Source organism: Eublepharis macularius, chromosome 17 (assembly GCF_028583425.1).
Source record: "Eublepharis macularius isolate TG4126 chromosome 17, MPM_Emac_v1.0, whole genome shotgun sequence".
In the NCBI taxonomy this organism is placed as follows: Eukaryota; Metazoa; Chordata; class Lepidosauria; order Squamata; family Eublepharidae; genus Eublepharis; species Eublepharis macularius.
The window spans coordinates 18,358,579-18,385,382 of NC_072806.1; the positions used below are offsets into that span (position 1 = coordinate 18,358,579).

Sequence of the window (26,804 nt, forward strand, 5' to 3'; positions counted from 1 at the left end):
AGAAAGCCTGGCTGGGTCGCTCCGCTCGGTCCTTCTCAAGCCCCCTCTTGTTTGAGGTGGAGGGAGACCAATGGCCAAATGGAGCTTCCCTGTTCAGGGGTAGTATATCTTCTGAGGTAAACTGCTTTCATGACCCGCTTGGAGGCTTGTAGCTGGAAACGGGAGGCTGGATTGGGTGCCCCCCCCCGGGTTTAGCAAGGCTCCTATAAAGACCTAGATCCGTTAATGCTGTGTCAAGCTATAGCTGTTAGCCACGATAAGGAGATGGAGTAGGGTTGCCAAAGCCTGGAAGTGTGGGCGGCGGAGCCTGGGGAGGGCAAGATTTGGGGAGGACCTTAGCAGAGTGTAATGCCATAGAATCCGCTGTTTTCTCCAGGGGAACTTGATCTTTGTCGCCTGGAGATAAGTTGTAATTCCAGGAGATCTCCAGGCCCCACCTAGAGACTGGCAACGACAACCCTTAACTGGAGTCCAGTGGCGGGATACCTCTGAATGTCACTTGTGGGGGAGCATTGGGGAGAGGCAAAGCACATGCTTCTTATGCGTTTTGATTGGTCATCGCAAGGCGCAGGATGCTAGAACATCCAGGTTGTGTGATCTTGTGAGACTCCAATCTAAGATGATTGGCTTCTGTGGGCTTCAACTGGAGTCACTCTGCATAAGATTTTGTTTTTGGTCTGATTCTTTTTATATTCTTATTGTACCAAAGGCTACATCTGAGAGACCTCCAAGTGAGAAGTTGTTCTGAATATAACTTTGGGAGCTTGTTAGCTAGGGATGGAGGGAGCCCTTCCTAGCTGTCTGTTTCTGTTATATACTCTTAGAGTTAGGCTACTTCTAGATATGGAAGTTCTACTAAAACCATGGGAGACAGAGATTCCTGCATGAATAATTTCCATTCTGTCTGTAAACATCCCAAGCTAAATAAGAGTGTAGGCAGATGAACAGCCCTATACTTGCAGCACCTGCCCATCATACGCCTTTCTGACCTATGGTTTCTCATCTGTGTCAGACAGACAGCTCTTCCCTTGACAAAGTGTTGCAAGTCAAGAGATATTTCTGACCCTCTTGTTGTTGAGCCAGCTCAGCAGCCTGTGACATTGTACGTCTGCTGTTTTCATCTAGGAGAGACAGCAGCAACTAGCAGCCCCTGTTGTCATATGCTGGCCTTGGAGGTGCCAGGAATATGGCAGGAGGTGCCATTTCATTGACTGTGGGGCTTTTACATGCCACCTTCTTCTGACTCTTCCTCAGAGTGGCTGTTCGATGCAGTTAGATACCAATCAGGGATTGAGGACAGATGTAAAGGGGCTCCTGATCCTTTGGATGATCATGTAGACGAGGGAACTTTAACCGGTGTTGCTTGGTTAAGCTGGAGTAAGAAAAGCTATATTTGCTGAAATAATCCTCTTCTGTATGGATAAAAAACAACTGGGGAGGACTGTTGCTTTCTTAGCCTGGTTATGAGCTTCCCCAAAATATCTGTTTATCTTCAACTGGCAGTGGGATGGACTAGACGGGTCCACCTTAGTTCAGTCCAGCAGAATTTCTTAGGCTGTCCTCCTTTATACTTCGTTACTTATTTTCACCCTATCGTAAAAGACGCATACATGAGCAGCATCTCATAAGAATGGCCTGTGCTTCTAGACATGTTCAGGAAATTGGGGCCCCAACTTAGGTGTTTTTGCCTGTTTGTTAAACTGTAAAATTCTTTAAGCATAAGCAGAGAAGTGTATGTATCAGCAGTATTTCTAACATTAGCTGACTGTCAGTGTTTCAGCAACATTTTTTTCATAGATGACGATAAATTGCCTGCCAAGCATGAAGGGACCAGGGAAACCAACAGCAGCTTGTGTGCCTGTAAGCTCCCTGCCCCAGCCAGGCAAAAGTGAAGCAAGGCCTCTACAGACCCAGGTGTTGTGCAATTTCTGCCTACTTTTCTGCTTCAGGGTTTGTTTTATGGGCTTCTTGGTCGTTTTTTTGGTGACAGGCATTTGTTACAGTCACCTGCTGCCTTCTGGCTGACATGGATCAATGTAATAGCTTTTGGGAGAAAAGCTTGTATATATGGGGCAGGCATGAATATATAGAAATGTGTTGCACAGACATTGTGCCTTCAGTTCTGTTTTCTAGTAAGCCAAGTCAAAAAGGGCCTCATTGGTTTGTGTATATGATAAATACACATTGTATTTTGCTGTGGTGTTTCGAGTTCCATGGAGTTTTGCTCAAGTTTACTCACAAATGGGGAAGGGTTGCAGAAGTTTATGATAGAGAGATGTAAAACTCCAGCTGAACATGATGGGACCAACATGATATGTTTGTTATGGTGTTGCGTTCCTTCACTGTGAGTGATATTGAACCACTGAGATGAGATTTGTTCTACGTTGGTGTTTTTTAAAATTGAAATCTTCAAAGGCTAAGGCTGCATAAGCTGAATGGGCTCAGGTTATGAGTATGTATATCTGCAGTCACTTCCCTTGGGAATTTCAAGACAAAGCTAGCCTGGCATCTGTCAAGGTTGGTGATTTACCATGGGGGTGGTGTGACCTATTGGAACCCCCTCTGTCACTCTCTTGAATGTGCTGGTTGGAAACAAAACCTGGATTTAGACAATGTTGTTTGATGTTTGGAACAGCTCCAGTTCAGTCGGAATGTTCCTGCGCTGCCAGGGAAGTTGGCTGTCCAATTCACCAACCCCTGTCCAATTATAATAGAAAAATTGAAGCAGCCTGAGAATAGGAAGGATCAAGGTGCTGGCGATGCACTGGATTTCAGAAACTCTGTTGAGTTTTCCGTTGTATCTGAAGAGAAGCTCAATTTGGCTGTTCAGCTGGCCAAAAGGGACGTGAAGCGAAGGCATCTGGAGGAGCAAGTGAGGCAGCATTTGATCAAAGAGAACAAGGTTGCCCCAGTGCACCCAGCAGAACCTGGGCAGGCCAGAAGGAAGGAATGTGAAAGTGTTGCAGGGCCAAGAGCATCAAACCTCTTCCAGAAGGACAAACACCAGCTTGGCAACTGTTCCAAACTGGAGACAACCAGCTCTGGAGCCAAAGTCTACCTCTATACCCCAAATCGGATCAAGTCGAAAGCTGCTTTGTCTGATTCGCCCCCCACCCATGACCCAGGACCTGGGCCCAGAAAGGAGGAAGATAAGACTGCTCTGGAGGTCAGGCGGCTGCAAAAGGAGCTACAGAACTACATCCAGAAAATTGAAGAGCTGGCAAAAAAAGGTGAGGTGGCAAAAGCTGCTGTTTTGTCAGTGGCAAAGTCTCAGTCCTTCATCCCATCTCATCCCATCTCCAGGGCTCCTTTTCCTGGGCATGGGAGGCTTCGGAGTGCAGGACTTACAGCAGAGTCCATCTCTGTTACTGTCGTTGGTAACCTTTTAAGGCTGGGATGGAAGGAGCACATGATTCTGTTTTGGGCATGCAGCCTGTTTCCCCCGGAGGCTTGACGGACCAGATGAATGATAGATTACATGGCCGTATTAGCAGCAAGCTTGGCTGATGTGTTTTAGCTCTGAATGTCCATAAATGTTGCATAAAATGTTTTACAATTTCCGTATTAGAATGAGCAAGTGTTTAAAATGTGCTCCAAGTTTTCCTGCATAGTGCTTGGAAATGTAAGTCCGGCTCCACTGGTGCAGAGGAGCATTTAGCACATCTTTCAGAGGAGGATGTGCTAGCCCTGTGTGCATGTAGGCCATTCATGCCCTCTGCAGTGAGTCTTCCTCATGATTATAAGTGCTTCCAGATCCATCACTTTTTTGGAACTACTTTTTTCCCAGAGAGAAGTACAGGAACTTTGGACCCTGATGAAGAGCGCCGTGTCCATGTTTGGAGGCAGGAGCATGCTGCGCGCTCTGCACGAATGCTGTATGTGCTGCAGCAACAGGCAAGAGTGTTTCTCATTTTCCTCTAGAAAAGAGCAAGAGTCCAGTAGAACCTATAAGACTAACAAAAATTGCGGCAGGGTATGAGCTTTCGTGAGTCACAGCTCACTTCTTCATATTGCTCTTTTCTATTGCTACAAAAAGACTAACATGGCTACCCATCTTGATCCATCATTTTCCTCTGCACTCAGGTCTCCCCTGTGGCTTGTAGCACCTTGCAGCAGCCATGGCCTTTCTTTGAAAAGTGAGCTCCAGCCACAGTTATTCACATTCTGATCACATCCAGGTTAGACTATGGCAGCATGCTTTGGTGGGGCAACCTTTGAAGACTGTTTGGAAACTTCAGTTAGTTACGATGATTATTATTATTTATTATTTATATCATTTATTGTCCACCTTTCTCACTGAGACCCAAGGCAGATTACACAGTGTGAGATTAGTACATTCAGTATCAAGAACATTTCCATAAACAATGCCATAGGGTAAAGAGATTCAGGTTTACAAAGATATAGTATTAGCAGGAATCCAATACAACATAGTGGTGAAGTCCATGGGTCCCAACTCATTAGCGAAGCATCTGTGACCCCCCTCTCTACCATTCAGCCTTCCTATATGAGTAGAAAGCCTTTTTGAATAATTTGGTTTTGCATCGTTTGCCAAATGCCAGGAGAGTGGGGGCTCTCCTAACCTCCTCAGGCAGGCCATTTCACAGGGTAGGGCCACCACAGAGAAAGCCTGTGTACAGGCTGCTGTTGATTTAGTCCATGTGCAAGGCATGGCAATGCGATTGCTGTCTAGCATAAGCAATAGGGAATTCTCTTTGTCAGTCCTAAGAAAACTGCACTGTCTGCCTGTTTGTTCCTGGGCACAATTCAAAGTGGTTGATCTTACCCTTGTCTTTGCCCATTTAAGGCCTTACAGACTGGGCTTTTTTTCAGCTGGAACTCAGTGGAACCAAGTTCCGGCACCTCTTGAAAATACTCACGTGTCTGGTGCCCCCCCCCCCTGATCTCCAGACATAGATCAGTTCCCCTCATTTCCCTCTTGAGAGTTCCTCCACCTCTTTTCCCAGAAGCTCCTGCTCCCATATATATCTGCCTGGCAGATGATCCTTCTGCAGAGGCCTCTGTATGCATCAACCTTCAGAGTTAAAATATGCGGCAACCAGTGGTGGGTCCTCAGTTTTAGAATTCCATTTTCCCAGCAGTTCACCTGGTTCCAAGCTCGCAAAGTTGTAAGCACTGGCAGTGAGGAACAGTTGCAATTGTTTATCCAGGTGTTGAGTGGAATGTTTTGTCTCCCCTGGCATGCTCTTTGCTGCTACTATTTTTATACATCTTTCCCTTTTGGCTATGATTTTCTTTTCTTGTTAATGTGTAATGCAACTGGTATACTTTTCTGATCCTTTTTAGCAAAATACTGTGTTTTAATCTTTGCTGGTGCTTAAACCTGTTCTGTATATATTTCTATTCTGGATCACTTTCTCCTTTATTGAGACATGTGTTAATGATTTGTTGTGAACTGTCTTGGGATTTTGAATTTTTTAACAGAGAATGGAATAAATAGTTTAAATAAAGAATGGGCTCTAAATGCAAAGTGCTGAATAGGAGGTGTTGTATGGACTTGAAATACAGCTAGTGACCCTAAATCACATAGTCACAAATCACAAACCAGGATTCTTGAATCTAAACTCTGCTTCTCTGCTATGCAGACTGCTTAGAAATGTCTTGATCTATTTAAGCTAATATGCTTGTAATATGTTATTGAATAGGTAAAAGAAATCCAAGAAGATCTGGATAAGCTGAGTCCTCAGAAAATCAAACACACAAAGAAGGTGAGGGAGGAAAATCCCAGGGGATATTGAGAAATATGGAGCAGGGAATTACATTTTCATTGGGCTGGAGGCCGGGAGCTTCTATGCCAGTCCCTGCACTAATTGTTTTTGAGGTGGGATGACTCGAGCTTTACATGGTATTCTAAGTGCAGCGATACCACAGACCTCTGCAAGGGCATTATGAGCCCAGCCATTTTATTTTCTGACATTCTGTGTTTCCATAGTGCTGTTGCATCAGCATGGAATCCAGCCTCCCACAAAGTATTCTTGTGGCACAGGCTGCAGCAAAGGAGTGCTTTAAAAACTGGGGCCTGCAAGTGTTTTTTTTCTCATAGCTAGCCTGGCTGACACTAGTCTCTGGACAGAGTCCACCCAACTCAAGGATTCCCTCTCCTTCCTTTGTGATGCAGTCACGAGCCATGGCCAGACTGGCAGCAGCTCACAGAGGCGCAGTCCGGGCCTTGCAGGTGTTTGCTGCTCATTTTGCCAACCAGTCAGAGCACCATCCGACTCCTGCCCACTACAAGGAACTGGGAAACCTCATCCGGCAGCTGTCTCTCTGCTCTGCCCGTCTTGAGATGGACTCCTCTGTTCCTGACGTCGTCATAGATCTTTTGCTGCAAATAGAGGTGATGGGGGATAGAGTGTTTCTTTTCTTCATTCGATTGCTTCAAGGCAGTGTCAGACAGGTTGGGGAGCGGATCTGTTTATCCTACAGAGATAACATGGCCCACACAGATAAGCCTTGGAGATAAGCATATGTTGTAGCTGTCAGAGTGTGGAGCTATTGTTGGGAGGCGGGCAAAGCATCAGCAGCTGCTGCTACCAAACCCACTATAATGAACTCTTTTGGGGGCTATGTTAACAAATGAATATTTTATGAAAACTTGCTTAAGTGTGTTCTTTTGCCACACATTTTTCTGTTAAATGCCCATTATGGAGGTTAAATGTTGTCCTTAGGGCTGAACTAAGTGAGATCATTCTCAAATCCTGTAGCAGAGAATATATAATAAAGGCAGACTTTTTTTCTCCTGCAGGGTGTTAAGAGGCTTTTTGACAATTGCAAAGGTCAAAGTATTTGAGCTTTGCACTTAACAAGGTGCAAAATGGCACTTAACGCCTTGCATGTTTAATGAGAGACAAAAATTGTGGTGGCAGGATTTGGAATCGTTGCTGGCCAAAAAAGAGTCACCCAGGAAAGGGAAGAAATGGCCTTCTGCATCTCAGGCTGAACTCCCATCAGGCAGGGACAAGGTGCCAAGGAAAGAGAAGAAATTGGAGTCAAACAAATCATCAGTAGCCAGAAGACTTCTCCCTTCCAACCAGGAAGATGGCCAAGATTTTACCGGTTTGTATGTTAACAGCTGACATCTGTTTTCCACAGGTCTTGCTTTATAGAAACAAAAAACATCTCTGCTCAAGTGTTATGGCCAGAAGTGTACTCAGTGTACTCTTGTGTTGATACTAGGGCTGTGCACTAAAGAAAATCAGCACTTTCCAGATTTGTGTATACGGAATGCCATATATATTCAGCATTCCCAATATTTGGATCCAGAAATACTGGTGTAGTATTCAGATTCGGGTTTTATTTGGAATATTAAAATATTCAGCTCTGTTATTCCCTATGGGAGAATCTTTCTGGGAGGTTAGAGGGGCTGCTTTTCAAGTAAACTGCACTAAAATTGCTGGGAACCTAGTCCTGCCTGTAAAAAAAAAAAGCCCCCCCCCCTGCCAAGTTTCAAGTCTGTTGGGTTAAGGGGTTCAATTCTGTGGGCCCCTAAAATGGTGTCCCCGGCCATTCTCCATTATTTCCTATTGGGGAAGAAACATTATCCAATCCTTTCTCCAGGTCAAAGACAGAACCGTAAAAAAGAGCTTAGTCAAACGCACAAAAGCAACCACACTGGCCAAGCCTCCGGATGCAAACATAACCAACATCAAACCAGAGAATCCAATCAGAACCAATGCCAAACCAGAGAATCCCAAGAGCCCCCAACTGAAGCAAGGGACACTGTTACAAACCCAACAGAACCAGTGTCAGTCACAGATGCCAGGCAGAACCCATGGCTAATGCAAGCCCAATAAAACCATTGTCAAACCAGAGAACCCCATTACCTAAACTGACAAGCCAGTAGTACTAAGGCAGGCAGCCAGACCTGGCAGTGGCTTATAAACAAGCAACACTGACACAGACTCCCACAGTAACACTGCCTCCCTCCCTCCTTCTCCTGTAGCCTGGGAAACGTGCAAAGGAAGGAAAAACATGGTGCTGCAACCTTTAAAATACGATTTCAAGATATTCCTGAATATATCTGGATAATTCGTGAATATGAATACTGGTTTATCCAAATAATACTGAATAGGTATTTTGGGGGTATATTTTTAAACCGAATGTAACAAATTGCACATCCCTAGTTGATACATCTGATGATTGTTTTTGTGTGTGTGTGTGTGTGTGTGTGTGGGTGGGTGGGTGGGTGGGTGTTAAAAAGTATTATCTTTAACCAGCCCTTCCTTGAAAGGGGCTCAGTGGCTTTTGTGGTGCTCCCTCTGATTTTCTCTTCACAACAACCCTTTGAGGTAGGAAAGAGTTGCATATAGCTCCGTTGGTCCAAAATAAAATCCCAAAATAAAAGCTGTGTAACACCTCTTATTATAACTAACCAAAATAACAAAAGAATGTGCACACTTTCAAGTTCTTCAGGGCTGTTAGTCTGAATATTAAAAAGATGGTGAGCAGGAAGAAGAAGAAGAGGTCATAGGCCAGCATCGCATTGTGAGTATCTTGTGTAAAATGGTGAGCAAGTATACAAGATATAAAATAGTGCTGGTGTCAGGTTGCACTTTTAGCATTCTGTAAGGAAGAAGCATCTTATTGCAAATGGAAGCATCTTATTGCAAAAAACAGCCAATCAAAAGTCTGTCTAGCAGCAAACAAAACATGCAGTCCTGTTAAAAGACTGAGAGCAGAGCTAAAAACATGATAGCCATTGTGTATATATAATATACCAGAGATTATTTTTAGTTGGAGCACAGTTGAGGTAGGTTTTAGACAGAGAGGGGGGCGGATTAGTCCAAGTGAGCTACATGACAAGGTGGAGTTTGGACTTGGTTGTCCTGATCTAGATACAATGTACTAACTATGCATGGCTTTCAGTTCTGATTGTGCTGATTTGGGCTGAAGTCCTTCTTGCAGGTGTCCCACTGAACTGCAGGATTAAACAAGCCTCTTGCTTCCATTGTGGGTTAGGCAACACTATGATTTTCTACATTTAATCAATGAATATTTTTTTTAATATCGGGCAATGCGTTGACTGAAAAATTAGTTGATGGTCCTAGTCATTTTAGACAAAACAAGTAAGTAGCGACATTAGTCTGTAGCAACAGTTAAAAGCCATTTTTATTGAGACCGACCCAAATAACACAATACAGTGTGCAGTCTTTCTAGTTCTCCAGATCTCTTCATCAAGCTGAAGAGTTCTTCAGGCTGAAGAACACTTCAGCTTGATGAAGAGGCCTGGAAAGTTTGCACACTGTATTGTGTTATTTCAGTTGATCTCAGTAAAAATGGTATTATGTGACCTTTGTGGTTGGATCTGGTCATTCTTATTTTCCCCTGACTACTCACTACCCCAAGGTGTGCCCAGAAAGAGAAGCCATAACTTGATTTTCTGTTCTACAGACAGTAGCTTTGCAGACTTTTCTTTCTCTCCTCACTCAGCTGTTTTTACATCTTCTTATTCATCACCACCCACCTGTCCCCCTGGTTGCTGTAAACACCCCTTCTCATTCAGCTACATTGAGAAGCTGATGATCAGTCTTCCTCTGGAGTTCTGAGTTGTGGTTTGCCATTTGTTTCTTTCATTTAAGAAAAGCCACTGAGTGCAGTTACCCTCCAAATGTAAAAAGGGCTTAATTCTAGTCTCTGATAAAGGAGGACTTTGGCAGTAGCAAGGACTAAAGAATACACTGGATCAGATCAGTGGTCCATCTAGTCCAGCATCCTGTTTCCAAAAATGGCCAGTCTGATGCCACAGGAGAGCCCACAGATGGGAGATATACCATGGCAGAACCTCCTTTTAGGTGGAACTGTTGTCCTTCTGTGACTCATATTTATGTGCTAGTCCCAGGCGAGACGAAGGACTCAAAGTGTGTTTGTTTTGCTTTTGCTGTCTCTCTGATTATTTTTGAGCACAGGAGTCACTCAGGCGGGCATCAGAGAGTTTCCTAATTCTATACTGAAACTGGTATTGTGATTATTGCTTTTAGATGACCGCCAACAGACTGGAGAGATGAGGTCACCACAGAAGATAAGAGAGCACTCTAGCACAACAGCCCAGGAGAATCCGCCCACTCCAGGGCAGGATGGAACTTTTCAGGCCAGACAGCAGGATTTGCAGAGACCCAGGCCTGTGAAAATGTCCTCTGGTTTCAAAGGTTCCCCACTGAAGAAAAGAGGAGTGGTGTTTTCTGCCAAACATCAGGTAAGGACATATCATCAGTGCTGTTCCTCCTCTGCATCCCTGAGCTTAATTTCAGGTGCTATCAGACAATCTCCGCTTTAATGTAATGTCTTGCTGTTCAGAATTACGGTTGTTGACGTGAACATTCTGGTGGCTGCTGTTTTAAGGAAAACCTCTAAAGCATTCTCTTTTCCTGAAAAAGGATTGTTTTGTTTCTAAAAGGGAAGCTGTAGACCTCAGAGACCAAAAGCTGAGCAGCCTCAAGCCAAGCACACCCGGTTTCAGGACACCACTATTGCATTCCGACTCAAGGAGACCAAACCACCTGTTCGAGAAAGCCGGATCCCCTGGGTGCCTCCCAACCCCACTTCCCCTCTAGCCTCACCTCAACGGTAGGTTAGGATTGTTGCAAGGTCTTTCTTGGCAGGACCACTTAGGCAACTTGGCTAGTAATAGGCTCATTCCAGACCTGCTTCTTGCACCTTATGCTGGAGGTGTTTGTGTATTTATGTGTGTGCATGCATGCACACTCTGCCTTCAGGAGCTCCATGCCCTTTGGATATCTGTCCTTGTGATGCAGGTCTTTGCAGGCTCTTCCTTCCTTGGTTCCCTGCCACATGTCACGTATCTCTCTTTGCCTTTTTGTTTTTGGAAAGTTGTTTTTAAATGTGGTTCATTGTACTTATTAGTTTCCAATTTAGTACGAATGGGATATATACAGGGCTCATTTTGAGGGGGAACGCGCAGGAACACAGTTCCGGCAGTTCCCCAAAGAGGTCACATGTCAGGTGGCCCCGCCCGCCTGAGTCTCAGCCATTTTGGGCCTGTTTTGGCCTGGATTGGGGCTGAAACGGCCCAGATCGGGCCTCTGACAGGTGGTGGATCACTCTCCCACTCAGCAGCGGCCCAATCCTGACCATTTTGGGCTCCTTTTCAGCCCCTTTTTGCCATTTTGGGCCCAATTTTGGCCCTGAATGGCCAAGGTTGGGTCCAAAACAGCCAGGATAGGTGATATCAGAGGTGTGTGGCATATGCAAATCAGTTATGCTAATGACACACTTCTGGTGATGTCAAGGGGCATGGCATATGCTAATGAGTTATGCTAATGAGTTCCTCCAGCTCTTTTTCTATGAAATGACCCCTAGAGAGAGAGAGAATATAAATTATTATATGTTATATACTATATAATTATAATATAATGATATATTATTATATATAAATATATATATATTATTATTATTGTAGCCTGATTCCATTAACCCAGATCCTTAATCTGGAAAATCTGATGAGTGCTGATCGTCGGAGCAGTGTTTTTCTATATGGGATACAAAAAACATACATATTTTTTTGAGGAACCAACCGGCATTCATGAAATCCACCAGTATGGGGAAGGCAAACATAGTCTGTAACATTTAGTTCTGAAACTGACGGTGTTCTGTGGAAACTGCTTTGTGAGGTTTATTCCAAACGCCTGTTTTTCAGTCATGTTAGGTAACCTATTTAAATAAGTGTATTCAACAGAGCCATATTTCCACAGCAGATTGCCGCAGGTAAGAAACAAATTTGAGTTAAGATCACCAGACTTCTGTTGTGAATGTCAGTCCGATAACAAAACTTGGGGCTGCTAGAGATGCATCCAGGCACTTTTGTGTTTTAAACAACCGCATGGATTGTGTAGGAAATTCCTGCCCTTTGCAAGTAATCTCTATGTGACCGGCAGTGGAGTCCTAAACAAAGTTACACCTTTCTAAATCCTTTGAAGGGAATCCATTGGGTTTAGATGGATGCGTTGCTTGGGGATTCACTGCAGGTCTTCCAAAAGTAGACATTCTTCAGTCAAGAGCATTTTGCTCCTTTCTTTTGAGAAATTCTGTTCTGTGTGATGCAGAAGTTCTTTGACTGTTAATGCAAAACGGGGACTGCAGTAATGGCCACACATCTCTTCCCACAATTCCTTGCAGGCGACCAGATAGAAGTCCTCAAAGCAGAGAGACCATTTTGGAGAGAGAGAGAACAGGAGAGGGAAGACGAGCCATGGAAAAAACAGCTGTCAGGTTGGCATGGAAGGGCCTGTTGAGTGCTTTTATGCACCTTTGCAGTGGTTGCATTTCAGAAACCATAGTGAAGCAAAGCTTCCTTGCCATGAAAAGGACATGGAGCTGGTACATGTGGAGGTTTTTCTTTTTCCCAGTTTATACGTATTTATCAGCCTAAATTTGCAGTGGATTGTGTAAGTAAAAAGATGTTTCACTTGAGACATGTTTGGGCTGGACTTGGCTTCTAAGTCTGACCTGTGTCCAAGAAGGACGAGGGGACTTGATTACTTCAGACATGATGGCCCAAGTGTGAAATGTGCTGCAATGCCGTGGGCTTTGTATCCCAACTGGAAATGGAAGCAGAAGCAGGGGTGAATTTTGCATTCTTTATGGGGAGGTTTCATCACGAGGTGACGTACCCATCCTGTTCTTTTGTGGTTCCTTGTTCCCATTTCAAGGTGAAATGATGACACAGCAGAAGGCTTTCCACCACTCTCCCTGGTTTTTCCTACACAAAGCCAAATAACGACAAAAAGTGCTATCCACCCCCCCCCCCCCACCGCCGCCTCCACAGTCTCTTCTCAGTACAGATCTTTAGGTCAAAGTGTACTCTATTGCTCACCAGCCTGACTTTATTATCTTCTGTTAAGAGTTAGCTCAGGCATTACATGTCATTATCTGGGTGAGGGGCTGTGGCTCAGCGGTAGGGCCCCTGCTTGGCATCCTGAAGGTCCCAGGTTCGCTCCTCGGCATCACCTGTTAAAAATAGCAGGTACTGGTGATGTGAAAGCTCTGCGCTTGAAACCCTGGAGAACTGCTGCCAGCCTGAGTAGACATCACTGACCTCAACGGACCAAGGATTTGATTAAGTGTAAGGCAGCGTCCTGTGTGTTTTCATCTTTGATATGTTTCTGTACAACTTCAGAAGTGGCATAGAAGAAGATGCAGGTTGTGCAGGAGAAGAGAATCTGCAAGAGAGCAAATCCCGACTCTTGTGATGTTTGGCCTGCCGGTTGGGGGCGTTGGAGCTCTTGATCCCAGGAGCCCAGCAGCTCCATCTTTATTTATTCTTCCTGCACCTGGGGGAGAAAGAATTGACTCCTGGGGGTAGGAGTGGGAACGCTAATATCTATCTGTTGATGATGTGATGATGATTCAGTTTTAGTCACTCTCTACCAGACTGCAGCACCTGCAGTTCATACAAGATCTGGGTCCAATAGCACTTTAAAGACCAACTAGATTTCTAAGGTATGAGCTTTCAGGAGTCAAAGCTCCCTTCACCAGAGCTTTGACTCTTGAAAGCTCATACCTTGGAAATCTAGTTGGTCTTTAAGGTGCTGTTGGATCCAGATCTTGCTTTTTGACTGCAGACCAACACAGCCACCCACCTGCAGATAGATAAAACTGACACATAAAGGCCTATGCTTAAGTGTGATGCACATTTTGGTTCTACAGCTGCTCATTATGGATAACTGCTGAACATCTAGTTTGGACTGCATACTTGGTTCCTCTTTGCTCATTGTGCATTTTAGAGCCTAGCTTGTTACTGTGTGCACAATGTGTGAGATGGGTGAAGACCAGAAAATCAGTTGATGTTAAGTACTGGATTTTTTTTTTTTACTGCAGTGTTCACAGGGCTGATGGCTCCTCTCCAAAGAATATCTTAGATAAGATGGAGAGAGAGATTCGGGAGCGGCTGGAGCCCCTCTTGGAGAAAGCTCAGGTAAGCAGTGGGAGAACTTGCTGGTTTGGCATAGCTGTTGCTTAACTGTTGCATCACCGTTGCCATACACGAAGTCAGCATTTTCAAAGACCTAACATGACCCAAAAATCTCTTTCCTGGTCAGTCTCAGGCACTTTGTTCTCCATCAGTGAAGTTAAGTTTTTTTCTGCCCTGATGTGCATTGCTTTATCCTTGTTTGTTGGGTTGTTATCCACTCACCTTGTTTGGAGAGATCCTCTTTATATACTCCTTTTATACCCCACTTTTATCCTTAATGGGGACCCAGTTTTCCTCTGCTCTGTTTTATCCCCACAACAACCATGTGAGGTAGGTTAGGCTGTGTGTGTGACTGGCCCAAGATCACCTAGCAAGCTTCCATGGCAGAGCAAGGATTCAAACCTGGATGTTCCAGATCGTTGTCAGAGACAACTGCTACATTATGCATGCTCTTGGAGTTCTTTCCAGTCTTCTTTGGTTTGCAACTGTTCTGAATAACTTGGTGTCTTCTCCAAACTTGGCTACTTATCTGTACATTCCAGATTTCAGGTTGTTTACCTCACCTTTCCTCCAAGTCACTCAGCAGCATTTTAGGCACTCCTACTCCCTGAAAGGCAGTATCTTTGGCCAAAGGTCTCTGCAGTGAGTTTCACAGATATTTTAAGTCAAGCTTCCCACATGCAGCCCAGCAATCAGTCACACTGGTTTGCGTTTGCTGGGGTTCCTTTTCCTTGGTCCCGCACTGCAAAGAAGTTGTTGTAAAAGTGACTCACGCTGATCAATTGTAAGATTATCTTGTCGGCCTTCCTATCGGTTTGGGCCAACGCAGTGTCCAGAGAACCGGACAATCATTTCCATGCGTCTGTTTCATCAGAAGGTGAATCTCTCCTTGGAAAGAAACATTCGCTTGAAGGAACCCTTATTGGAAAGCCAGATGCCAACCCAAGATGTCGGGAAGGTAAGATGTGCTACGCTAAAAGGGCCAGAGAACAATTGGAAGTGCTTGATAGTGCCTGGGGAAGGTTGTGTAGCTCTGCCTGCTTACGTTTTTTTTAAAATGTGGCATGACCCGTGTGCATGAAATGTCTACCATGTGGTGGCCACTGGCCACGTGCATTGTAGGATTTTCATCCTGGTCTTGAATTCATCCCCCCACCAGATCTCCAAGATGCTTGTGGTGGTAAAGATAACCAGTTATGTGGTAAGCTGCAGTGTGGAAACTGCTGCCCCCTGGAATCAGTTTAAAGCACCCCCCTGACTTGACCACCATTTCATAGGTTGTAGTTACATAGGTAAAAGTGGCCCAAGGCTTTTCTTGGTGGTTTAGGCAGCTGCTGATAGCTAAACAAGTATGGGTTTTGGAAGGTTAGGAATGCCACTTAGAACTTGCTTTTACGCAGCATGTTCAGGATTGAATTGCTCATCCTCTGACCTCAGTTAGGAACCAATTTCCTGAGAATTATGTAGATTTCCTTACAAGGAAAACATGTATAAGATATTATTTACTTAGAAGGCAGCTGAGTGTAGTGGTTTTGAGCATGAGCCATGAGTTGGGAAGTTCCCAGTTCAAACCTTGCCTTGGCCATGTGTTTGTCTGGGTGAACCCAGACAAGCTGCTCTCTCTTGGCATTAGCTGCTTTCCATGGGCAGAGAATCTCTTTAGCTTTTTGATCTGAACTTGGGGTGTGTATGTGAGAGGGGGTGACTCCACTTCTGATCACTTCTCCTAATGGACAGTGACTAGCTGCTTTGAGAGCACTGTTCTGTGTGTGTCCAATCTGTCTAGATAGTAATTTTTAAAATAACTACTTAAAGCGTTGCAAGTGCCTCCTTTGTGTGTTTAATTGCCAGGCTGCAGCTGAGGCCAGTGTCCTGAGCAGCCTTTTGGAACAGAGCCTGAAGACAGAGCATGAGTCTCTGCCTGCCCTCGGCACCCCGGATCTGGAGAGGATGCTTCAGAGGATGGAGGAGATCGAGGTATGCTCCTGCTCTGGTGTCTGTCAATAGTTGACTTGCGCCAATGGATTCATTTTTCTGCAGCAGGCCAGCTCAGTAAGGGGGATCATTCAGAACAAAATTGACCAGGCTGTGGCAAGGGGGAAGCAGAATTCTCCATGCCATGTGATTTTCTATCTGTTGGTCTATCTGTGCTATTTATAGTCTGCCTTTCTCACTGAGACTCAAGGCAGATTACACACTGTAGGCCAATACAATCAATAGCCGGGACAGTCAGTAAACCATACAATGGGGAAGGGTCACAGAAATTAGAAAAACTAGCAGAAATCTGATACAGAGCTGAAAACAAAACATAAGCAAGCATAAGGAGTCCTTGACATGCGGACGTTCCCTGGCAGCCTTCCGTTTGCTAGTACAGACCCCACATCAGTAGAAGCCGACTGTCACCTTTTTCTCATTCAAGGAAAGGAGGTAGCGTTGCTGTCTATGTTGGTGGGAAGGCAGAACAGGCTGGCTAGTTAGGGCTGTACTGTATACTTTGCTAAAGTACAGAATCCCATATTTATCCTGCAGCGCCTCATATCTGCCACAGACCCTTATGCTGTGCCGTGCTCTGCCTTGAACGTGTCCTTGGTCCTGCCAGGGTGTATCCAGAGAGGACTTCTTAAAAACAATAGAGTCAGTCCTACTGGTGTCCTAACAAGAGGTTGGGGATTGGGTGAATTTTAGACTAGTGCAATCTGCATTCAGTTCTATAATGACTTTGGCCACATCTGAACCTGCGAAAGCAGGGAGGGTGGAATATAAATGTAATAAATTAAATTAAAATTCACCAATTCAATTCAATTTGGGAAGCTGTAGCTGTTCTAAATTGATATGGTGGATGCTTCATAAATATGAAATAGGGGAAATAGGAGAGTGTTTGCTTTTGTAGATGTCTTGATCAAAGGAAGAGTTATCCCATATCCTGTAGTAGAGAGACCCATGTTGGATAAGACCAAGAATCTATCTAATTCAGCATCCTGTGGCCAGTCGATTATACTGGGTAGTACGCAAGCAGGACAGAGAGTCCAAAACTTTCCACTGTTCTCTTCCCCCCCGCCCCCACTAGTATTTACAGAGCAATCCTAATAATAGTTACTCCAGTCTAAGCCCATTGAGATCAATGGGCTTAGACTGGAGTAACTCTGCTTAGGATTGCACTGTTAGGGATATACTGCCTCTGAACATGGAAGATCTCTTTGGCCATCATGATTGATGGGTTTGTTCTCCATCAGTTTAAATATTTCCTTTCAACTACCCCATCGACTTTATTGAGTACAAATTCTAGCGTGAGGAGAAAGACGGGGAAAAAATGCTTTCTCTCTCTGCTTTCTCCACATCTGTCAGCTCTTCTCCAGTCTAGAAAAACCCAACTTTACAATTCATTGAGTAATCAAGTTTTTTTTCCTGCCTGTGTTTTGCATGTGTTCAAGAGCTACCAAGAGGGAGTGCGAAGGAGGTATAACCAGATCATCTATTCTGACCCTGAATTCTGGGCCCAGGAAGAGAGAAGGGGTGAGTGGCAAGCAAGTAGTGTGAAGGGCTGGCTAGTGATCAGGTGGCAAGAAGTGAACACACACATGAAGGAGCCTGATACTGAATCAGGCCATAGGTCCATCAAAGTCAGTAATGTCTACTTGGACTGGCAGCAGCTTTCCAGGGTCTCAGGTGGAGGTCTTTTCCATCACCTGCCACCTAATCCTTTTAACTGGAGATGCCAGAGACAGAATCGTATGCACTGCCACTGAGTCACGGCGTCTCCCCCACGAGCACCTGCATGACCACTTTCAGTGCTGAAAGACAAAGGTTAGGGGATGCTCCATCCCCCACCATCTCTGTATTCATTGTGCTTCTACAGATGGGTGAAGGCATTTTACTGCTATGAAGGCCACTTAACACTCAAACTTAGAAGGAAGAGTCTTGATTTCTTGCGCTGATTTCACAGCTTATGGCAGATTGGCTCCTTTGATGATGTGGGCATATACAGAATGCCTGTGGGCACAAGAGATGGATACCTTTGTGCCAAGCCTGACTGACATGAAAATAAAGCCAGAGGGGGAGCCGTGTTAGTCTGTTGCAGCAAAATTAAGTGGACCCTTTAAAGACTAGTGAAAGTTATTCCAACATGACCTTTCATGAATCGGAGTTTACTTCATTAGATGCGTGGAGTCTGTACCTGTTTGTTGATGCATTTATGCTGCATGCTGCAAGCATGAAAAGAGATCTTAGAATGAGCTGCCTCACTATACCAGGCAGAGCCCAGGAACGGTAGCCTTGCATTTGGCTATTTCTGTCAACTTCTTTGTATTGGGCAAGAAAAGGCCAGTGTGTCTAGTGGTTAGAGTATTGGACTGGGAGACCCAGCTTCAAATCCACAATCTTCCATGAAGGTTGCCAGGTAACTGAGGTCTGAGCACTCTTTCTCTCAGTCTAACATCTCGCAGGGATTCTTGAGAAGATAAAAATAAGAAGGGGAGAGTGAGCTATACTGCCCTGAGCTACTTGGAGGGAAGGGTGGGATAAAAATGTACCTAAAAAAATAAATACAATTTGTCAGTATCTCCAGGGCTTGTGTTCATATATCTCGAGAAGAGCTACTGAATTTGCCTAGATTCCTCTCCAAACAGTTTACAGTCTCTTTGCAGAGAAGGATGCATTCCCTCTCCAGGATCACTGGTGGACAAACAGTGTTAGGAGCTCTCCACGCCCATTAAAGTACTTTGTTTTGTTTTCTGCACCTCCTAGAGAAAGAGAATGCAGCAAGAGAGAAATCTCCTGGGGCTCCCCATCCCATCCAGATAACGAAGCCAGAAGGTCATAACCAGACACAAGTGGATATTGTATTAGAAAGGCCCTTGGACGCAAAGTAAGTAGGAAATTCAGGAGCAGATCGTGGCCACATAATTAATGCTTAGTAGGAATGATTAAAGGCATTTTCGCTGTCTAGTGCTGAAAACTGGCCACATGGCTATCATCAGGTCCCTCCCCATCACCACTGGTTTAAGGAGCCATGATGTCATGGAATGTTCACAAATATTCTAAAGATTCTGAGGCATTGTGATGTCAGCAGTACCCAGCTCCACGAGGGACTAAAAGCGAACGGGAGAAAAAGCTTGTATCAGGATCAGGGACAGAAGGTGCTGAGCACTATTTGCAGGGATTCAAAACAGAGCAGAAAATAAAATCAAGATCCGCATAGTCCAGTATCCTCTTTCCAACAGTGGCCAGCCAGATGCTTTCTGGGAAGTCACATGAACAGGACATGAAGCTCTGTGTCCACAAAACAAAAAAGCAGTGAGGTTTGTTTCCAAGCAGGCTTACTGAGAGATGTCTGTGTGCGGAACAGCTTTGCTTTCTGGGGTCATCACACACCCCTCACCAAATGTACACAGGTATCTAGCTCCCTTCTTTCCTTTTCCTTTAGTTTTCTCTAACGGCTCAGGAGATGGGGCTCCTGAACCAAAGGTTCTGAAGGGATAGAATTCATTGGGGAAGAGATGGGCATTTGGAGGAAAGAAGGTTGAAGGGAGGAAGTTAGGGACAAAAGAGGGATGTAGTAAGAGCTGCAGTGCATTCTGCATCTTGATTGGGCAATGTTAACCCAGTATCTCGCCTTGAACTGCGTCACTTCCGTTAACATAAGGAAGAAGCTCTGATTCTTTTCCATGCTTCTAGTGCTGTTGAGGAGGACACGGAACCAGAGCGATTAGAGCCCAGAAATTGGACCACACAGCCCTCCAATTGGGATGTCTCTCAGCGGAAGCAACCCAGCACCTTCCTCTCTGTACCCAAGAACATGCTCCAAAGCATCTGTGATTATGGCGCTCGGTATGAGCAGCACCTTAAGTGCATGTCCCATGAGGAGGTGGGAAACTTCAATCCATGGCAGATTGCAGAGAGGTAAATGGAAGATTTGGGAGAGATTACCATCATGAGATCTGTTGCATTTATTTTAACTCCCATGTGCCCCTTGGAAGTGCCCTGCAGCCCTTCTGGTTTCCCATTGGTGTGCAGATGTGAAAAGCTTGCCATTTAAAGTGTGCTTGTGCTGAGTTTCCAAACCAGTCATGGCCACTCAGGAAGGAAGTTGAACTGCAATTTCCCTGTGCTTCACAGTACACCTGTGGTTCAGGGGCAGGGGGATAAAAAGCTGTTGCAGTCCCTTGCGGTGCCACCAGGTGGTGCGCCATGCCTTGCAAGAAATCATGCCATGCAAATTTTAAGAGAGACTTGGGACTCCAAACTCTTCTCAGCTGCTTTCTTGGTCCTTTTTCTCTCTCCCAGCCTGGCCAAGTTCCCCTTTTGACACCTGTAAGTGGTCCAGGCAGGACTGTTTGCCCACCCTTCACGCTTTTGTTCCTCTTAAGCTGATTGCCCCTTTCTTGAACCCCACCTCCCCCAAGTCTCCAGATCCGTTTCTGCTCCTTCCCTTCTTGCTTACCACTGCTGGTGTTGTCATCCCCCAAGAGGAAAGACTAAGCAGCCCTAAGGGCATGGGAAACAGCAGCAAAGGAACTGGCCAGGGCAAGAGTGCATGTGTAGGTGCCTCTCCTGGGGCGTGCATCTGGATTTATCTGGAATGTGTTGATTCCTGGAAATATGTGGCTGTGTTTTGTTTTTGTTCTGTTTTAAATGAAGTTTTCAAGGGGCTCAGGCTGTGAAGGGATCTCCCTCACAAATGCTGGGATGCTTCCTATTGGAGCCTCTAACTTACCACGAGGGATGCCAGTTCCCTGGTTGGGGTAGGGATCCCCCACTCCCAGCCTCACCCCCTGCCGCCATTCACCTGGCCAGTGGGGGGGGGGGGAAGGCCTCAGGGAATGAGCTCCCTGCTGGTGCGATAATGTCATGTCCCTGTGAAGAGTGGGAGCATGCCTGCCACCAGGCATGATAGTATCTCTCCTGGAAGTGACATCATTGCGCCGCGCTGAAAGGGACCTCAGAAGGTGGTATCTACCCCAGATCAACTAACTTTACTGAAAAAGAGATACCCTTCTTTGAACATATCAACAAGAAGGACATTCAACCACAAAACCAATCATACCAGATGCTTATCCTATAATTCTTACAAAACTTTGTTCAACGAGACATCTACACACTAACGGAGGTGCACAATATCCATTTGGAAATAACGTGATATTATGACAATAGGGACATAACTTAGCTTTTTAACTTCCTGAAAACTCATCAGATATGCCGAAGCTCCGTGATTTAAGAGAGTTATCAACAACCTGCACAACCCTTGGAACAGGATAAGCATCAAAAGACCCATATAATGTTGCTAACACTATTAATGTATTTCGAAACAGCTGATTTTACTCCTGTATTTGTATATGATAAACGCTGAAAAAAATGAAGCAAATAAAAAAGTGAGTGACAGGTCCCCCCCCCTCTCCCACCAGGAGGGTAAAGGGGCCTGGCAACTCGACTTACCACTGTAGGGGGAACAGGATACTGGAGCAGTGTGCTCCAGCAAGGCTCTTACATAAATTGGTCATCTGGGCCACTGCTGGCGGAAGACCTTCAGAGGAGCTTGGCTATATGAGAGATTCCAGGTGGGGAGCAAGGTCATAGTGGAAGCCCTGGCCAAGGTGGAATGCCTTAAGCCCCATGATAAATGGTTGTCCCGCTGCAGATACACCTGGACTACATCCACACATCCTTGAAAACTGCACTTTTGTTCGGCTTCAGCAATAATTTTCGGCTGGATTGGCTTGCTCGCCTAGGGTAATCCATTTATGAACGATTGGTATAATGTGATGGTGGTGCAATATCCAGTGATGTGTAGATGCAGCCCTGGTTCCTCCATGGATGTTTCCCAAGCATGCAGGAAGTAAATCAATGGGAAACTGCCAGCTAAGCAAGGCATGGCTAGCCCCAGTGACCAGACAGTAGTTGAATTCCTCTTCACCTTGTGAAGTCTTGGGCTCATTTGTGGGGCTGGTTGCTTAAACCTCAGGAATCGAGTCTTGGCTTTTGAACTTTCTTTTCCTGCCTCTTTAGCTTGGCAGGGGAACTGATGGAGGAAGCCCTGGCAGATGTCGCAGCCGAGGTCCAAGACCTGTGTGAGGATTACGCAGAAGCCGTTTTTACTTCTGAGTTTTTGCAGGCCGCTGAATAACCATGCTCCTTTTGTGAATGTCAACCCAGACTGCAGTCCCTGTTCTGAAGAAATAGCCTTGGGCCTGCCACCACAAAGAAGGACTCTTCCACTCTGGGTCTGCCTGAACTTCATGCAGGCAATATCTCAGGGAGAGAATGTGGCAATACCTGTGCCAGTTTCCCTCGTGCCTTGTGTGACAAAGCTGTTTGGGTGCAATGTTGAAGAAGTGAATGACAATGTGTGTTTTTTTAAACTGGCTCTCACCCCATCACCACCACTTCCAATGCCTGCAAAAGACATGGTACATAATTGACCCACTGGCTGCATTTTGGGTTCTCCATCTGTCCAAGAACACTCTGTGAGTAAATCCCTCTTCATCAACTATTTGGGGCTGCAGTGAAGGGGCTGAAGATCCAGAAAAGCTGGACTGTATTTTCAGAGTGCCCTGTAAATATTCCCCCCACTTTTTCAAGAAGAGTTTGCAGGATCTCCAACCAGGAGTCTTCAGTTCCACACTGGTGGGGCAGGGTCCTGCAGAGGCCTGAATGTTTTAGAGCTTTGTGTGATCTTGGATGCTTTGTGACAGAAATACTTCCTGTACCAGCAAGACCTCCGTTTCCCTTCCATTTGCTGATTTTGTCTCATTTCATGGCCCCTGTGGCTGCTTTGTTCTTTGAGCACAAAGGGAAGATTGCATTGGGCCAGCAGCTGCCATATGGACCTTTTGACAACCACTTCTTTGGCCTGTGATCAAGGTAATGTTCCAGCGCTCAGGAAGACACACAAGATTACTCAAATAAGATTTTAAAATATGTTTATATTAAAGCTTTATCTTACTAATGTGTGATTCTCAGTTTTTTAATAACCCTCTTTGTATACAAGTAATATTTAAGAGACAATGGGTGGTTTTGTACATTAGCAATGCAATCCTATGGACGGTTGCACTTTCCTAAGTGCATTGCTTTCAATGGACTTGGAAGGGTTTAAGTGTACTTAGGATTGCACTGCGGGTTTGTAAACGTAATACTTTGTTTGAAACAAAATATTAAACAAGCATTTCCATATACTGATGTGCATGCTTATATTTGTATGGTAATATTTTCAAATCGGATCAGGTGTTCATTATCATACTAATCCCTGGCCGCACTGCAAAATATTCAGGCTCTTGGATGTTTGGGTAAATGAAAGCCCTCTACTTATGGAGGACAGCAGTGTGGATTTAAAAAGTTCACAGGCTTGCCTAATCAAGGCTCTGTGGATAAAAGCAGCTGGGTCTTTCCAGTTCAGAACAGTTATGGACCCTGACTTATAAGTCATGCAAAAGCCCTCGTCCTCCACAAACATTTCAGTGTCCTTCTTCCAGCTTGCAAAGATATTAGGTGTCCCTTGTTTTTGCAAGATTGGAGCCTGCTGTTCTTTGGGAAGACATCTGCAGATTCTTAAAGATGTTGCCTCCTGGAGCGCCTGGGGAGGAGCTACAATCACTTTGGCCACAATACACAAAACCACCTTCCTGCCTGGGACCTCTCAGCGAGGAGGAGACAGGGTCCCCATGAGATGCACCTGAGCACGGTTTCGTCCCTCTTCCATATGCTGGGCTTGATTTTGCCTTCTCTCAAAGCCTGGTTGGAGACGGTCACAGCTTCTGTGGGTCACCTTTTGCAGCCCAGTTTCTTCCCCTTCCTTGCTTTAGGAGAGTAGCTCTGATATCTGAGCAGATGATGTTGTTTTGGGTTTTTAGCAGCAAAAAAGCATTCCTGTACATCTATCCTGTGCAGTTCCATTCCTTGGTGTGCAGAAGTGGGGCTCTTTGTTCAGGTCTCTGGCTTTCAAGTTTCTAGTCCTTCATGCGCCCGCCTAGGTTTTTTCTGTATTGCACCCCTTCTCTGTTGCATCCTGCGCATGTGCCCCATCCCTTCTCAAAACCCGCTGCTTCAAAAATAGGTCCTTTTCGACCACTTCATCTGCTTCCCTATTACAGTTGCTCCCCTCGCTCTTTTTTGCAAGGGTCTGTTCTGTACAGCACCTCGCCCATGGCAGGGTCATGCTCATAGAGGTAGTAAGCCCTAGAAAAGACCGCTGAAGCCTGTTTAGGAGTTACTGAGGGCATAGAATGGTGGGTGCCCCCGAGGGAATTCCTCTCATCCAGCCTGCCTTTAATCAAGTGGGGAGTCTATTGACTTTCCTTTTCAGTGGTGTGAGTCATCTGGTTGGGCAGCTTCCAGGCGTTTTTAAACAACCCTTGAGCTATAGTGTGCATCACAAGCATTGTGGGATTTGAGAAGAAAATTAGAGGTTGATCCTCCGGGGAGAGCAAAGAGATGGCCGCTTATTTGCAGGGCTGCCTTTCCCATGTGGCAGCTTCAACTGTATTAAAGGGCTGTAGGTTAGACTCCAGCGCTCACAGCAAGCAAGCCCACAGGCAGCTGGCTTCCAGGCTGTTTGAGACACCTAAAGAGCAGCCGTGTGAAAAGAGGTAAGCGGTCATCAGCTGTCATCTAGCTGGGTAACATGTCAAGCTTCTATTCCCTCACATACAAAGGCTATCCCTGCCTGGATCCTGATGAAGCGTGCCAGTTGAGTGTGGACATCCCAGAGACAATGTGTTTGCACCCATGTGGCTGACCTCTCAGAGACTGCCTTTCATTTTTCTGTGGCTGGGACCTTTGAGCAGTAGCAACACACCTGGGAAGGTACCTCCTTCAATAGTAGTGATGGATCTTCCAGGTGGCATAGTGATAAGGGAGGCTTGTTCTTCTAGCCCTTTGACTCTCTTATGGGGGTGGCTGAAATACCAGGGTTTGTGTTCTGCGGTGCCAGGCACCCCTACTTGTGCCTCCCAAACTAGTCCCATTCGGTTCCCTGTCTGACATGCAATCAACATTGCTACCAGCTTGGCCACTGAACGGCCTAGCTGGTTTTCTCTCTGGTTTCTTGTGTTACAAGATAGGCATGTGCAGAAGAGATCCTGTGACAAACTCTGCCTGTATCCACTCAGTGGGCTTTCGGGTAGAAGGAGGCTTGCACCACTCCCATGTCCCCAGGTGGGCTGTCAAGGAAATCTCATGAAGCTGTCTTATACCAAGTCAGACCATTGGTCTATCAAGGTCAGTTTTGTCTGCTCTGTGGTTCCCCAGGGTCTCAGGCAGAGGTCTTTCACATTGCAACCTGATCCTTTCAGCTGGAGATTGCTGCTATATACTGAGTCAGACCATCAATCAAGGTATCGTGCACTCCAAATGGTCTCCATTTAAGGCCTTTTGCATCACCTACAACCTGATCCTTTGAACTGGAGGTGCTAGGGCTTGAGCTTCGGACCTTCTGCATGCCTCTGCTACTGAGGTCCAGTTCCTTCTCTAAGTAACCATACAAGTTGAATTGGGAGTTATCGTGCAGGTTGCAGTCTCTGTGAGCAGCGTGCTCCAGGACAGCAGGCCAGGTGGAGAGGGAGAAGGGGCAGAGGTCTATAGTTTAGCATTTGTGGAGAAGACAGGGAGAGACTTCCAGGTAGATGCCTGGTGCCTTTTGCCTGTGTATAGTTCTCTGCTGTCTCTCTTCATAGATATATGAAGCAGCAAGCTGGCTCTTTGTTGGGCGGAGCTGGGGGGAATACCTATTTTCTCCTGGAAAATGAAAAAGAAAAACCCAAAGCAAGGATTAACCCATTGCAATATTGAGTGTTTTTGGACTTACCAAAAAGAGTCCAGTAGCACCTTTAAGACTAACCAACTTTATTGTAGCATAAGCTTTTGAGAATCGCAGATCTCTTCGTCAGATGCAGTTTCTTCTTGCCCTCCATGCATCTGACGAAGAGAACTGTGATTCTCGAAAGCTTATGCTACAATAAAGTTGGTTAGTCTTAAAGGTGCTACTGGACTTTTTTTGATTTTGCTACTACAGACTAACACGGCTAACTCCTCTGCATTTTTGGGCTTACGAACTTACCTATGATGTCTTCGATGAACTATGTCAATTGATTATTAATGGTCTCACCTTATGATGGTTTGAATGTGCCATGTCAGGTCCATGTGAATCATGTTTTATATGTATTTAACTTATTGTCTGTTTATGTTTTTATGGATCTATTAATATATTTATTCACTGAGCACTTTTGGTTGGGACTTTAGGAGGATTTGTGGAGGTTGACTACTATGGAAGCTTTTAGATAAATGTTACTGATTGTATATTTCTGTCTTTGAACTGTGATTTGTGAATATTGTGTAATCAAGTTTCTTATTGCTATTAGTTAGATAATCATGGTGGAGTTTCTCCCCCCCCCCTTGTTACCAGTCTCCATAGGCCTGGGGCTAGCTCATTGTGGAGGTCCTTTGCCAGCTCTGGCTTTTCTTTGGTTTCTGCCTCCCTTAGTGCAGGGGTGAGAACTCTGTTCCTTTTGTTTAATATTTCAGCTCTGTTTTAGTTGAAGGTGGATCCAGAGCACGCCTCTGTTTGGACAGGAGGCATCTGGCTCCTTTCAAGGCCTGGCAGTTGGGGTGGTGGCAACTTGAATGGGATTAATCAACAGAGAAGTTTTCCGGGGAACATTTTCCTCCCTTCTCCCTCTGGGTTTGGAAAGCTGGGTGAAGAATAGCCATTGGAGGTCATGCTTTCATAACCGCCTGCCGTTTCCTCTCCGCAGCGAACTGATTTTGTTTTCTGAATAAAGAAATAAATGAGCGTCAATTAAACTCGGTGCGAGGGCGGGCCGCGAGCATCTCTCTCTCTCTCTTTTAATGCCGATTTGTAAAGCAGAAACGA

The 26,804-nt window shown here is 45.3% G+C and overlaps 1 protein-coding gene across 1 annotated transcript; it reads left to right on the forward strand.

Moving 5' to 3' along the window:
* KIAA0753 (KIAA0753 ortholog) lies at positions 1-22,886 on the forward strand. Its single transcript, XM_055001572.1, has 17 exons — positions 1-116; positions 1,798-1,914; positions 2,636-3,230; positions 3,788-3,894; positions 5,664-5,726; positions 6,137-6,355; positions 6,885-7,074; positions 9,996-10,210; positions 10,412-10,581; positions 12,151-12,243; positions 13,852-13,948; positions 14,820-14,903; positions 15,797-15,922; positions 17,377-17,458; positions 18,689-18,809; positions 19,619-19,843; positions 21,947-22,886. Exons 2-17 carry the CDS (start codon positions 1,798-1,800, stop codon positions 22,062-22,064), a joined length of 2,622 nt encoding a protein of 873 aa, XP_054857547.1. The 5' UTR covers positions 1-116; the 3' UTR covers positions 22,065-22,886.
* Positions 22,887-26,804: the final 3,918 nt, after the last annotated feature.